The 13,872-nt window shown below is 49.0% G+C and overlaps 1 protein-coding gene across 7 annotated transcripts in view; it reads left to right on the forward strand.

Annotated features, from left to right (window-relative positions):
• The window catches only part of TTC7B (tetratricopeptide repeat domain 7B), a 225,336-nt gene that overhangs the window by 154,506 nt on the left and 56,958 nt on the right, over window positions 1-13,872 (forward strand). For 6 of the 7 annotated variants that reach the window (XM_074365147.1, XM_074365148.1, XM_074365149.1 and 3 more), the window contains 2 exons: window positions 4,492-4,608; window positions 11,129-11,226. In XM_074365147.1, coding sequence (XP_074221248.1) covers window positions 4,492-4,608; window positions 11,129-11,226 — 215 coding nt within the window. The remainder of the gene's footprint in view (window positions 1-4,491; window positions 4,609-11,128; window positions 11,227-13,872) is intronic. The other variant, XM_074365151.1, reaches the window with a different exon arrangement.

Below are 13,872 nucleotides of genomic sequence, written 5' to 3' on the forward strand. Positions count from 1 at the left end.
AAAGGCACAATGCCACAGGCTCAGAGCTTTACCAGGGGCCGTGGGGCTCCTTTCTAAGCTCTGCACTAAGCCAGACAGTTGTTATTTCAAGAGTTGTCTTGGGATCCTCAAAAAAATCCAAAAATAGGGTAAAATATCATTTCTATTAGTTTGAATGAAAAGTAAAATCTTGATTAACTGCCTCCTTCAAATGACAATAGAGTTTTATATGCACCTGACTTTTGAGTAAAAGAGGCAAGTCACAAGAGGCACAGGCAAAATGATGGTTTCTGAAGAACCATGGATGATGGATCCTGGGAGCAACGCCCCAGCAGCCCAGACTCCTCTTTTCCAGCAGCTTTCGGGTCTGTGATCTGTCCCGAAGCCAGAAATCCTGCCTGATACTCGAGGCGAGGTCTTTTCTGTGGATTGGACTATGATTTCTTTGAGGGCAAGGGACCCTATTTCATGCCACTTTTCATTCCACACAGTATCTAACACATACCTTTGCACATTTTAGCATTTTAAGTATTTGGCAGTGGGTTAGAAAATGCTCCGTATCTTCACTAGTGTCAGTAGTGTGGTTAGAATATTTTAAGTCATTCTCTGTTTTGCCCAGTGCTTTGGAGTCAGATGGGTTTGGGTTTACATTTCTGCTCTGCCAGTGACCAGCAGTGTGAACTCGGGCACATGACTTAGCTCTCAACCTGGCGTGCAGGGGTGCTGTGAGACTCGGTGATCACGTATGTAAAGCATCTGGCAGCTGCTGCTGTAATTGTTATTATTCCACTCGTCTTGAACACCGAAGCTTCCTGGTTTATAGTTTATTATTTCACAGTTGAGAGCTCTTGTATTTTCTGGAATTGCATTTCCATTTGGGAGTTTTAGAACATTATTTAAGGCTGGCTTCAGTGGGGGGCCGGGGTGGGAGTGCTGTTTGACTTGAATCTTGAAAGATGAGTAGAGGCCTAAAAAGCAGAAATGGATGGAAAAGGCATTCTAGACAGAAGGGCCAGCATGTGCAAAGACCCAGGGGCGTGAAGGAGGGTGACATATGGAGGAAGTTGATGGCAGCTAGAATGGGGGACGTAGCTGGTGGGCAGCCTGAGGCTAAGCATGTGGGCAGGAGCCAGATCATAAAAGGCACTGTGCAGGATGCTGGGCTCTCAGAGACACAGATCAGTATTTCAGCGAGGTTCCTCTATTTCTTCATTAATTTCCTATAAATATTCAATGAATCTCTGAACAAAAAAAAAATGTAATTAGGTTAATGGACTTTGAGCCGGGGTAGGGGATAGGAATGTACCATTTTCCCAGCATGACTTCCTGCTGTACTTAGGGAAACATCTTCCTTACTTTATGGTGGGACGTAGGTGACGTGGCCGGCAAATCATCTCAGCCTGGCTGTACCTTTGCCCTCTCCGTCAGGTTGACAGTTCCACATATTGAAGTGCGGTCAGTGCTGGTTTGTCCCAGGTTTTTTGCCTCAGGGTTTGCTCAGTAGATTGAATCCATAGTCTCTTTGGACATCAACTGCAGCAAATTAACACTTATCGTTGTTTGTGTACTCTTCACGTCCGGGCTGGTGTAACACGCACCCAGCCAGATGTTTTCAAACAGTCATGAAACATACGAGCAGGGGTTGGCAAACCTGATGACAGACATCCCTTGTTCTGTTGTCCGCACCGTTCTCTGCCTTACAAACCAGCCGAGGGCTGGGGGAAAAGTGACAAGGAAGGCCCAGCCTCCACGTCTCCTGCTCCTCTGTCGCACTCAAGGGTGTGTCAGAGTTAGAGGCGCCCGGCGCTTTCTGCCCATCGCGATGCACACACGTGACAGCGGCCAAGAGGCTTTGCCCTTCCTCCCCAGCCCGTGTTTTCCAGCCTCCTGCTCTTGCTGGTCCTCTTGCTTCACTTCCAGGTGCCCTTTCCATCATTTGTGCTCAGCAGTTCTATTGTTCTTCCTGTCTGGTTCTCTGCAATCCAGCCCACACCTTTTCAACTCCATATCCCGAGTCAAGTGTTTGAAAGCTGTTATTTCATGTTAATTAGAAGTTCTTTTTCCAGCCAAGAAGGCTTGCACAGAACTGCTCCCCCAGGCTGCGGCTTACAGACGAGCCTGGCATTTTGTACTTTGGGTACAGTAACAGGAACCGTGGATAATTGCTCCCAGAGCCGCACTGCTGCCTGCCGTGCAGGGGGCACCTTCCCACCACCCCCTGGCCCTCCTCAGGGCAGGCAAGCTGCGAGCCAGGCTAATCCAGGGGACTTGATGTGCCTCCGGTGAACATCCTGGTCCCTGTCGGGTCCCGATGGGGTCTTCCCTGGCCAAAATTGCTTGGCAATCAGCCCTCACTCATGAGAATCTCTGGCCTCCAGGTAGGTCTTCACCAGGCGCTGACAGGTGACCATTTGGCAGCTCCTCCTTCCTTTGTAACACAGCTCCCAGTCGACCCATGTTTGGTGGGAGATTCTGGTGGGAAAGAACTTCTACCACCCTCTGGACTCTAGAAGACATCAGCAGAGTAGCTTCCGGCTCCTTAAAACCCCTCAAGGCACCTTGAGTGGCCACCATTCTTAGTAGAGAGGCCTCAGGGGATTTCCACTGCTTGAGATTTTTTTTGAGAAGAAGCCAAACGCTGTTCTCACATCTGGCCTCACTCTTTTTGCCCACCTGCTGGTAGATCAGGACCCACACCCCTCTCATCCCCGGCCCGTTGCCCCGTCGTCCCAGACTTCTGCAGACCCAGGCTTGAGGAGGCTGCAGCCTGACCCCTCTGGGGGCCCCCAGCACCCCCTGCGTTCGATTTGGAGGGAGTGTTTGGTGCTAACCTATTCCCACCTTGGGTGGTGACAGGGCCACCCTCAGTCCACCTCTCACAGGGGAAAAAAAAGACTTTCCTCCTCCAAAGTGCCTACCTTCGAATGAATAGTGAGGAATTCTCCTCTACATCTAACTTAAATCACTAGAAGCATATTTCTTTATCTTCTGTGGTTTACAGAGAAAATAGTCAGTGAGCAGATGCTGATTTAAAGCCCAATGACCTCAGAGCACAATTCTAGGCACTGTGGTAGTGAGGCCAGAGAGAGAGAGAGGCTGGGGTTCTTTTATTGAAGGGGAGTAAACACCACCTACTGAGAAAGGTCCTTACAAAGACAACACTGATACTGTTTCGTAAAGTGCCAGCACAGGCACAGAGAAGACCTTTAAAAAACAGGAGCTCCTCCCTGTGTCTGTCTTCGTTTTATTAACAACACCAGCTAATGTGAGCCACACAGAGTAAAGAAGATACAGGTGTGAAAGTGGTTATCGGTGAAGACTTATTTGATGGGGGGGTGGTTAGCTGAATTTAGTTGGAATTAAGGACCAATGTGGATGAGTAGAAGTTAAGATTGAAGACATGGCATATATATTCTTAGAGTTATGAAAAACATATTCATATTGGCCAGTGAATTATATTGGTAGGAGTGTAGAGCCCAGTGGGATACGTGGCCCCGAATGGGACGGTAAAATAGGGGCAGCCAGTGGGCAGAGCGTCTTCAAGGACTCAATAAGGAATTTTGACTTATTATTACAGACAGTAAGGGATCACTGCAGTTTCTTGATCTGGGATTGAAAATGATTTTTAGAGATCTTTATAGTATGATTTCTTAGAGCCGGGCAAGACCGTCCGGATGGGATCTGGGCTCATGCTGGGGTTTCCACAAGGATAGTTGTGAAGAGCCCAGGGACCAGGAGAGCTGATGTCTAGAGAGACACAGGTAGGTTTTGGGGTGGAGCAACTCTGGGGGGCGGAGAGGGAGAAGGGTCTAAGCTGAGCGCTTGGAAGGTCTGGACGGAACGCGAAGCCATCTGGGTAACAAAAACAGGGAAGAGGTATTTGGTGATGATGGGTGAGCTGCTGAAGTCCTACCCCCTAAATAGCAGGCCTGGAGAAGATCCGCGAGGAGAGGGCCTTAGCCAGAGGCCCCCTTTTTATGTGCTTTCAGGTCAGGCTTTTTGAGGCTGATGAGATGTATTCACCTTCATGTGATGAGGATCATTGTGGAAGGTTATTTGTAGATATTTATATCAACTGAGTCACATCCCCTGTGTATTTTGTAAGTAAATTGATTCACTTTTGATGAATTTTTGAAGTTTTGAAAATAAAATGGCTTTGTTTTAAAAAGCATGCTCTTAAAAAAACAAAAAATAGAAATAAGTAAAAATAAAAAGCACACTCTTAATAAAAAGCCCTGTGTCCTGAATGAAATTAGCCACTCTGATGCTTTAAACCTGACCACAAATGGTGGTGGTGTGCCTGCGCTGCCTTGGTGGTGAGACTTAATGCAGAGCCGTATCTTGAGCTGGGAGTTCTGGAACCCTTGACCTTGTGGCCACTGCTTCCCTGGGATCCAGCCTTTGGACACCCCATTCTGGAACAGGCACAGTGGCTTCTGGCCACTTGGTTTTGTTCTGGCGGGGACTCTGGCTTGAGCTGTGTTCTTTTCTCCCTTTGTCTTCCCACCACAGACTACTGTTTTCCAAAGTGAAGTTGGAGTCACTCTGCCGAGGCCCAGATGAGGCGCTGCTCACTTGTAAGCACATGTTACAGATTTGGAAATCCTGCTACAACCTAACCAACCCCAGGTAAGAGGCCAGCGGTGCTTGCTGTGCGTGGGTTTTGCATGACCCCTGCCTCTCGGCCCATCCCTGACCGGCATTTAGAAGGACGAGCTCTTCACGTCTGTGCAACTCCGGGCCCCCGTGAACCACAGGAGCCTCACATGCTCCATTTTTAAGGGGGTTTTCTGCCAGTGTCTGACGAAACCTCCAAATCGTGGGTTTCTTTAGCTTTTGTTGCCTCGGTGGCCCCCCAGGCTCAATTCCAGTTGGTCTCTATCTGATGTCTCTCACTGGCCATTTATGTAATTCCCTTGACAAGTCTCATCATCTTTCTGGTGATTTATGGAAAGACTAGTCAAGTATATATTCCATGCAGTTCTCACAGTGATATTTAAAAGACCTGCGTAGACAGCAGGCCACAGCCCAGTAAGAAAAGTAGACATCGCTCCTGGCCTGATAAAGTGTAATTTTTAAAAAGTTAAAATCATGACTCAAACAAACATAAAAGAAGCACTTATCAAAGATTTGATTTACTTCACTAATGAGGGAAGCAGTAAAATGTTAAGACCCATTCAAAGAATTTGGAAAATAGACATGGCGAAATGAATTTGCAAAGAAATACAAAAACAACATCCTGTAGGACAATGAAATGTATTGTTTGTGGAATCGTTTCTGCGAGGTGGAAATCGATTGTATCTCAACCAGACAAAATTCGTAGGTTTTCCACCAGCTAACTCTGCCCCCCAGAGCTGTGAAATGGCCTAGTCGGTGGGAGTCGGTCAAAGGGGTCCACCCGGCAGAGGCAGATAGTCTGGGGAAGGTCCACTAGTCAGCGCCCATCATGACCCGGAAAGACACCGTCCTCAAGTCTTGGGCAGTTTTTCCCAGCATATGCCCGGGTTACCAAGTGTGCCCTGACCTCTGAGGGAAGTGATTTAATGAACAGGGACCTTATGATTCAGGTGAAGTCAAACAACGGCTCATACACTCAGAATATTTTTCAAGTTCACAGCAAAATATAAGGACAGCCCACCTTCTGCTCCTGAAAAGCGGCAGAGGAGCATAAAAATGTATAACTCGTGTGATAAATGTGCACAGGGGTGTGGCTCACCCAGGAGGTAGGCAGGTGAGCTGGTGGCGGGTCTGAGGCTGCTGGCCAGCGAGAAAAGGTGGATGGGGGTTCGGGAGGCTGCAGGGCGGGGTTCCATGTGAGATCTTGTTTTACAAGTTTGTAGTTAAAGAAAATGTTCACAGTCAGGACCCTGGTAAGGGAATGGGTCCTTGGGAGCTGACATTAGATAGACTTGGGAGCCCAGGCCTCATGGGCAGTGCAGCTAGAAGGTGGGGGGACCGGCCAACAACCACCCCTGCAGAGCGGGAGTCACAGAATTAGAAGGCGGGAGAGCCCCGTTCCTAAGCAGAGACTGAGGCACATCACTGGGCCCGCTGCGCCCATCGGCCTCTTGGCGAAGAGATGATCAGGAGACTGGCCCCTCCCCTTTGGGGGGATGTTCTGGAGGTAACGATTATTTTAATTTTTTTAAAGAAAATTCTACTTTCCTAAGTCTGTAGGCAGAAATAGAAAATGTCCGTATTTATGTCCCCCAAAGGCCCCCACTCCCGGCCCCCCGAAGCAGCAGGACTTGAGGAGCGTCTGTGCCACAGGCCCAGCGATGGGAGCTGCTCCCCAGGCTGGCTGCTTCCGGACTGGAGCACGTTCCTGTGCCTGCACCCTCTTTAGAAATGAGAAGATAAATCCATCAGCTCTCACGTTGCCAATTTTCCCTCAGTTCTCCACACCTCTCCCACCTCCCCACATTTCCTCCCACTTAGCAACCAAGAATATTGAATGTGAGGAGAAAAAAATAGCAGAATTGGAAAGCTTTTTAAAAATACTTAACCAAATGCCTGGGCTGCGTCCATACTTCCTCTGTTTCCTGAAGGATCTTTCAGGGCCAGAGAGGGAGGAACCCTGGCTCCAGGCAGAGTCTGGATGGGGGTGGGGGATGGGGGTGGACTCTGCAGAACTGCCCCCTCCAGCTACCCTGCCAGCCTGGGGTGGGGGGTGGCAATCGAGCAGCCCCTTATTAAGGAGCTTCCTGTTTGTTTTTTTAACTTTATTTTCTTGGAGATAAAAATAAACGTTTCTCCTGTAGCCCTCACCATTGTGCAAATTTAGACATCCTCCCCAGTGTGGTCGGGGAGGACGTGACCCTGGCAATCGAATAAAACAGAGAGAGGGGAGGGCTGTGTCTCGACAGGGACAACAAACACACTCCGCAGTTCTCCAGATAAGGGCAGCTCTGGGTCCAGCAGCCTCGAGTCGGGTCACATAGGGTTTTAGAAAAGGATGAACAAGTGGGTAAGAAGCATCCCTGCTTAAAAAAAAAAAAGAAAACTGATCAGAAAGCATCTTGGCAGGATGCATTTGGTATCTACCTGGAGAAGGTCCACCCCCACCCCCAACAGCCCCATCGGGAGGCTGGAGGCTCCAGAGCAGGGCACAGGGAGGGCAGAGGAAGACATGGGCAGTAACAGGGCCAAACTGAGACTAGACTCGCTCCGTGCTCTCTGCGACTCCTCCCTCCGCTTTACTTTGGCTTGAAGGGGAACCACACTCTGAGCAAGTCGCTGAGCCAAGCATGGTCCACCCGCAGGCTGAGAACGCATCTCCTGCTGTAGGCAAAAGGGTGGGTGGCATTCTCCTGAGTGTACATTTGGCAAAGTGTCTGGCATTTCAGAAGCCTGGGTTCATTTCCCGAGGTCTACATTTTTGCTTGCATTTAGGATAGAAATCGGCCTCATGTTTTGTCTTCTCTCCTAGTAAAGCACAGGGCTCTCTCAGGTCTTGGCCACTTGAGACAGCATGACTTCTGGCCAGAGCCTCGCCAGAAAGCCCAGCAGCCCCCCTGCACTGCAGCATCTCAGGAAGGGATGGTGCACCTCCTCTGTGCCAGCCCCGTGCTAGGCTGTTCATATGGTATCCTCACCCCGGCCTCAGCCTTGCAGGATAACTACTGTTCTTTCCACTTAAGAACTTGCCCTAGTTTTCCCAATTACACAACTAGTAAGAGTCAGGATTCAAACCCAGGTCTGCCTAACATCAAAGCTCTCTCCACCACCCTCGCTGCGTCTCTTGAGTTGGCAACCAACTTCTTTCTCTTTATTTTTATTTTTCATTATTAACTACTTCTTACCCCTCTTGTCACCGCCCCTTGGGCCAGCTCCATCATGTAGTCTTATGATTGGAAGAAAATTTTTTCTTCCTAAGTCCCATTTCAATGACATTAATGAATAGCATTTAAAGTTTTTTTTAAAAAGACTATTTCTTTGCTCTAACCTCAGTTGGAAATTGGAAACCCCATTTGATGCTAACATCCACCAGTATTTTGCTGGAGCTTTTCTTTTTACAAAGTGTACTCTGATTCATCTTCAAAGCAGCCCCATAAAATGGGCAAATGTCATGTTACTATCAGACCCATTTTACTGATGAGAAAATTGAGTTCAGGAATGTTGGGAATTTGCCTTGACTGTTGTAATCCAGCTTTACGATGCCTGGGAAACGCTCTGGTTTCCTTTCCAAGGCCCCTCTATTACATCCAATATTTATTGTGTGCCAGGCACTATCTCAGAGCTGGGAGGGGACAAAGCTGGGACAAGAACTCCAGGGTTCTGACTCCCAGTCCACCACCAGCTTGCCTCCTGTGTCTGATTTCTGTGTATTGGTGACAGAAGATTTCCAAGAGAAGCTTCCAATTTCTAGTATAACTTTAACCATCACTACAGTTTACTTAGGATTTTCAGTCCAAATGGGGAACAGAAGTTACCTGGATGTATACATCTACATGTGTGGATCTCTGCAGCTCATGTGCTGTGGATTTGGGGTTCCTTCCAGTTTTCCTTCTATAAACCCTCTACTAACACAAGTCACTGACCAGGAACAGTTTTCCTTTCCTTCCTGCCATCCTCCTGGGGAGGAGGTCCTGGCCCTTAGGGGTGAGGTGACTGGCCTGGGGTGGGGTAGGGGGAGTTGTCCACTGGAGGTACCCAGGCAGACGTGCCCCAGAGGGAGAGACACAGGCCAGAGTGAGAGTCACGGAGACTCGAGGGTTGGCTAGGCTCCCTTTATCCTTCCACATTCTGTGGATCACAGCAAAGGCAAATTCTGCACCATATAAAGGAAGAACTAAAAATTGCTTGAAGCACCCAGCAAAATTCTCAGTCACAAAGTCAGAGCGGAAACATCGTCTCCATTTTGAACAGTTATTTGTCTCCTGTATTCTGTGGAAGATGAACTAAGGAGTGTAACCAGATACTGTTTCTCAGCTGGTAGAAGGGACGTCGGTCCTGGGCCCTTAGCAGCGGGTGAGGTGCACAAGTTGAGATTTTGGTTTTAGTTAGGGTTTCTAACATTTGGCGTAGGGGGTCCTTGACTCAGTTTCCCCACACCCACCGCTGCCCCGGAAGGCTAGGAATCAGTCATATTCAGAAGTTAGCCAGCCGTGTTAACCCCAGAGGCACGTTTGTAGATATGGTGCTTATAAGGACACCTGGCACGTCCCTGGAAGTTATAACTCTTCCAAATGCTCTGTCTACATGACCTCACTTCAGCCTGACACAGGTCTATGTAGGAAGACAGTCCTTGCCCTCATCTCACAGGGAAGTCACTGAGGCACAGGGAAAGTGGCCTTGCCCAAAGTCACCAACCATTAGGGACAGATGTAGGATAAAAACCCAGACCCCTGGCTGGGTTCCAGGACCCAAATCAACACACGGCAGCCAACTCTGTGCTCTGAAACTTGGCGAGATGAGCAGCCTGGAGGATTGTAGCTAAAACAAATTCCCCATTCACTTATTCAGATCTGGTCCACTGAAAACCTAGGCAAATCCTTCCTTTGCAATGTCAACACCTCATTGTGGGCCTGGAATCCCTAAGGTGATGAAAAATACAACTGTATTTTGAGACAACGTCTCCTGAAAAATTCCTAAATGGGGACCCATTGCAACAGTCAGATAATTAACTCTTTGTAATATTTTGTAGTTTTTTTGTAATGTTTATATTAAAAATACATACATGAACAGACCAATGCTAGAAATATTCTATCGGTAATGTGATTAATGGAAACTTGCATATACTTTTATGTTGTCTGTGGCTCAGAGACATTTATTGTTCCTCAGTTGTGGAAATAATTAATAGAACAGTTTCCAAAAACATGTATCCAGTGATGTAATAAGTATAGGCTGACAAACAGTCTGTACTGAAGCCAGTTTCCTTCTGTTTCCTGTGGATTTCTCTAACTACATCACTGGACGTGGAAATTGCAGCCTGCAAACCATATTAAGTTTCATACCAAATCTTGTTTGTACCACTTTTAGCAACAGCTGCATAGAGGAAGGAAACTGTGTCCCTTTATTGTAGAATTTGAACTTCTTAACAATAACAACAAAAAAATCACTTGTAGAACCCCTAGATTGGGGGGAAAAATGGATTTGAAGAAAAGCGTTAAAGACTCAAACCACAAGAGACATATGCTTCTTTGACAGACTATCATTATAGAGGAGAAAAGAATGTAATTGTTTGTGCTTATAAGCTTCTTAGAGTTGTGGGGTGTGGGGGAGAGTATTTATGAGTTAAATTCCCTAAATGGTGCTTCATTCCAGTTCGGCATAGCGTGGTCTCCTGTGACTTGCCAAACGAATGGGGCCAACCCTGCTTTTGCAGACGGGAGAGGGAAATTCAGTGCAGGAAGCTGGTGGGAGCACCGGCCTGGAGGCCGGAGCCAAACCCTGCTGTGTGCTCTCCGAGGCCCGACCTTGCCTAACTCAGGAACACTGCAGCTCCAGCTCTGCCGGCAACCAGCCCAGCGTGTGGCCTCGCGCCTCCCTTTCCTCGTCTATTAAACAGAAGGATCAACCACGCCATTTATCTTAAAGGCCTGTTCTTAGGACACAAACGAGTCTATGGCTGTGATCACCCTTTGAAAGTAGGGGTCAGTGGTTCTTTAATTTGGTCACATTAGAACCATTCTGGGGAGCTTTGGAAACCAGAAATTCTGATTTATTTGGAGCAGGACCTGGGCATTAGTGATCTCAGAGATGCCCCAGGTGATTTTTCTTGTGCAGCCGGGGCTTGGAGGCACTGGTGTAGAACCTTGGTTCCAAAAACAACTTGAGGCTGACGTGTTTATGGGCTTGATATGTCTAAGACTGCAGCACAGGATGCCAGTCAGTTCCCCCCACCCGATAGATGGAGAACCTGGCTTGAAATTTTCACTTTTGTGTCTTATAACAATTCAAAAGAGACAAAAATTAGCTCGGGCCTATGGGTGTGGTTTAAGCCATGTTTCTGATATGGACACTGAAAGGAGTCCCAGCCCGGGCCCGGCCGGGAAGCAGGACGCCTCGTAATAAGTGGGAAGGGGCTGAAGAACGTCAAAAACGCACGGAAGGTTTTACTGCATTTCGGGTGTTGGGATTCGTTGCTTCTGATCCCCTCCCCCTGCCTACCCTTCAGATGACTGACATTTGTAGCTGTGTTTTGCAGTGATTCTGGACGTGGGAGCAGCCTCTTAGATAGAACCATTGCTGACAGACGACAACTTAATACAATTACTTTGCCAGACTTCAGCGATCCTGAGACAGGTGAGAATAAAAAGCCAGAGGGGCTGAAATGGTCTCAACAAGATTGGGGAGCCCGGCCCCGGGCCGTGTGGGATGAAGACCACCAGGGCCTGGGGCTGGAAGAAGTCCTCAGGCAAATAGGTTAAACTCTCTCCTCCAGTGTCTTTTTCAAGTGTGTTCAGAGTGAGGAGAGGAATATTACTTGCCCAGCACAATTCTTTGAAATCCTTCTCTTTTTCCCTCTTGCTTTTGGAGCTGAACATTCAAAACTAAAATCAGATTGTTCCCATCCCATCCAGTTTCCCCTCTGCTTTTCTGTTTCTCCCTCTCTCTTTAGATTTCAGACCTTGCTGAAGTCAGCGTTTTGGTTTCTAATCAGCTGCACATATGAACACACATAGACGCAACCCAAACCCTGCAGGGCGGCAGGTGGGTTCCGAGCTTCTGGTTCTACTGACCCCACAAGGAGGCCTGTAGCACTTACTGCCTCGGAGCAAATACTTACACCTCGGCTGCCATGCGCATTTTTACACCTTCCCGAGTACAGAGGGGTAAAAGACCTCTGTAATTTCCAGGACTCCAAACAAGTAATTCTAATAGTGATAGCAACTCTTCAGTAGCAACTTAGAGGACTCGACAGACCCACAACATAGAAAGAAATTCACTGTGCTTTGAGCCTCTGAGGTAGTTCCAGAGCCTCATCTGGAAGCTGGCTCTTTTGCTTCTCTCTCCACCCAGCAGGGGCCTGTGTCAGGCTTAGCTGCCGTCCGGGTATGCCTGGTCTTCTGTGGGCAGGCTTCATGAAAGGAGCCCCGAGGCCTTCTGTGCTGTGCCAGGTCCCGGCTCCCAACCAAGCCCCTCCAGAGAGCCAGAGAGCAGCCCCGAGGTGCGCACAGCCATCCTTGGAAAACCTCTCCCTGGGCGGCATGGGAGCTGTGTGTGGTGCTCCCCAAGGCCTGTCCTCACAGCTGCCTGCAGGCTGCCTTCCTGTGCCGGGCTCCCTTTTCCCAAATTTAAAGTCAGCTTGAGAAGCCAGGTCTCAGTGCCCGGGGCTCCTAGGTCAAAAGAGTGTTGGGCTTTGGAAGCAGCACGAATTATAAACTAGTGCAGTTTAACAGGGCTTGCAGCCACCGCTCCAAATGCAGGCTGACTAAGCCACAGACACACTCGGCCCCCGGAGCAGCCTGGCCCCGGGATTGAGGAGCAGTGGGTGGTGGGCTGAGGCTGAAGCAGGCAGACTCCGACCTGGAATAGCACTGCAGAGCTCTGCTCGCGGGCCCAGTCCTGCTAGAGGGATGTGTCTAACGCCACTCGCTGCAGGAGCAAGACAGTCAGGCTGTCAGGACTTGGCTGCTGTGAGGCGAGGCTCGGACCCTGGGGAGAAAAGAGAGGGAGGTGACACTCACTGCACCACCAGCAACCATTCTGGCTGGTTCAGAACAGCTGCTGCGGCTGCCCGGGGCTGTCTTCCCCTTCTCCCCCTCCCCAGGAGCCTGCGAGGACATTTGGACAGTTGTACTAAATTCAGACCCCTTTTCCTTCCAGCCAGCTGGGAATCTTCATTTTCCCTGAGGTCCTGAAACTTTAATCCAACCACACTGAAAACAGACAGTGGGAGAAAATGAGTGAGGCCCTGAGATTCATTCTCCCCTCTGCCCCTTGGGACCTTTCCCCAGCACCCTCAGGAGGTTCCCCCTTCAGGTTACACCCCAGATGCCAGTAGCATCCAGGTGAGGTGTGTCTCTGTGGCAGTTGGGGCTCACGGCCCCTTCTCGTTAGTGGAGTTCACACACCTGCTCTCGCACTGGCTCCGAGCCGGGGTGGTTGGAGAGTAGATGGCTGGTGCAGGTGCCCTTGGACAAACAGGGCAAAACCACAGCCTCCCAGGTGCTGGACAGTGACCATTTTGTGAATCCCTCCAGGACTCCTCTCACCAGCCCTGCCTCCAGAACCCCAGATTTTTGGTTTACACACCACCAGTTACTCACCCAGGAGGCCGAGGAATCAGAAAAACAGAAGGCCGTGTTAGCAGGCCTTTTCAATTGCAGACTGGTTGTAAATGAGGGTAAAACATTCCAAGTGCTCATTAAAATCGGAGACGTAAAAATTAGGAAGGTTCACCTCAAAATGGAAACGCTGCCTCCATCTTGATTAATAACGCCCAATTCTATATAGCTCGGCCCGTCAGGAGGCAGTGCGTTCTTAGTCATGCCCCTGGGTGGACCGCCTGTCTTGCGAACGACCCATAGATTTGGTTTAGACTCTGATCTCCAAGGTTCTATAGAGATGTTTTGCTTCCATCCCTGCCCCTCATCTTGCCTTTCCCTAAAGGTAACCATTTTTATTAGCTTTTTGTTTACCCTTCCATGCAAATAAGCATAGATATTTCCCATGTCCCTTGACTTAAAAATAGCGCACAATACACAGTGCTGCTGGCCCCTGGGATGGGCCCCTTGGCTCACGCCCAGAGGATCCCGCCGCATCCCTTTGCGGAAGGTCCTCGCTCTTCTTTACAGCCACGTGCAGTTCCGTGGCGCTCAGATCCCACAGCCTGGACTCCTCCATCCAGCACCATCTCAGCCGTTTTCCTACCCTTTGCCACAGTTTTCAGTTCATGTGGTGCTGAAGGAATCTGGCTAGTCTTGAATATTCACTGCAGCACTGCTC

This window comes from Camelus bactrianus, chromosome 6 (assembly GCF_048773025.1).
Source record: "Camelus bactrianus isolate YW-2024 breed Bactrian camel chromosome 6, ASM4877302v1, whole genome shotgun sequence".
Classification (NCBI taxonomy): domain Eukaryota; kingdom Metazoa; phylum Chordata; class Mammalia; order Artiodactyla; family Camelidae; genus Camelus; species Camelus bactrianus.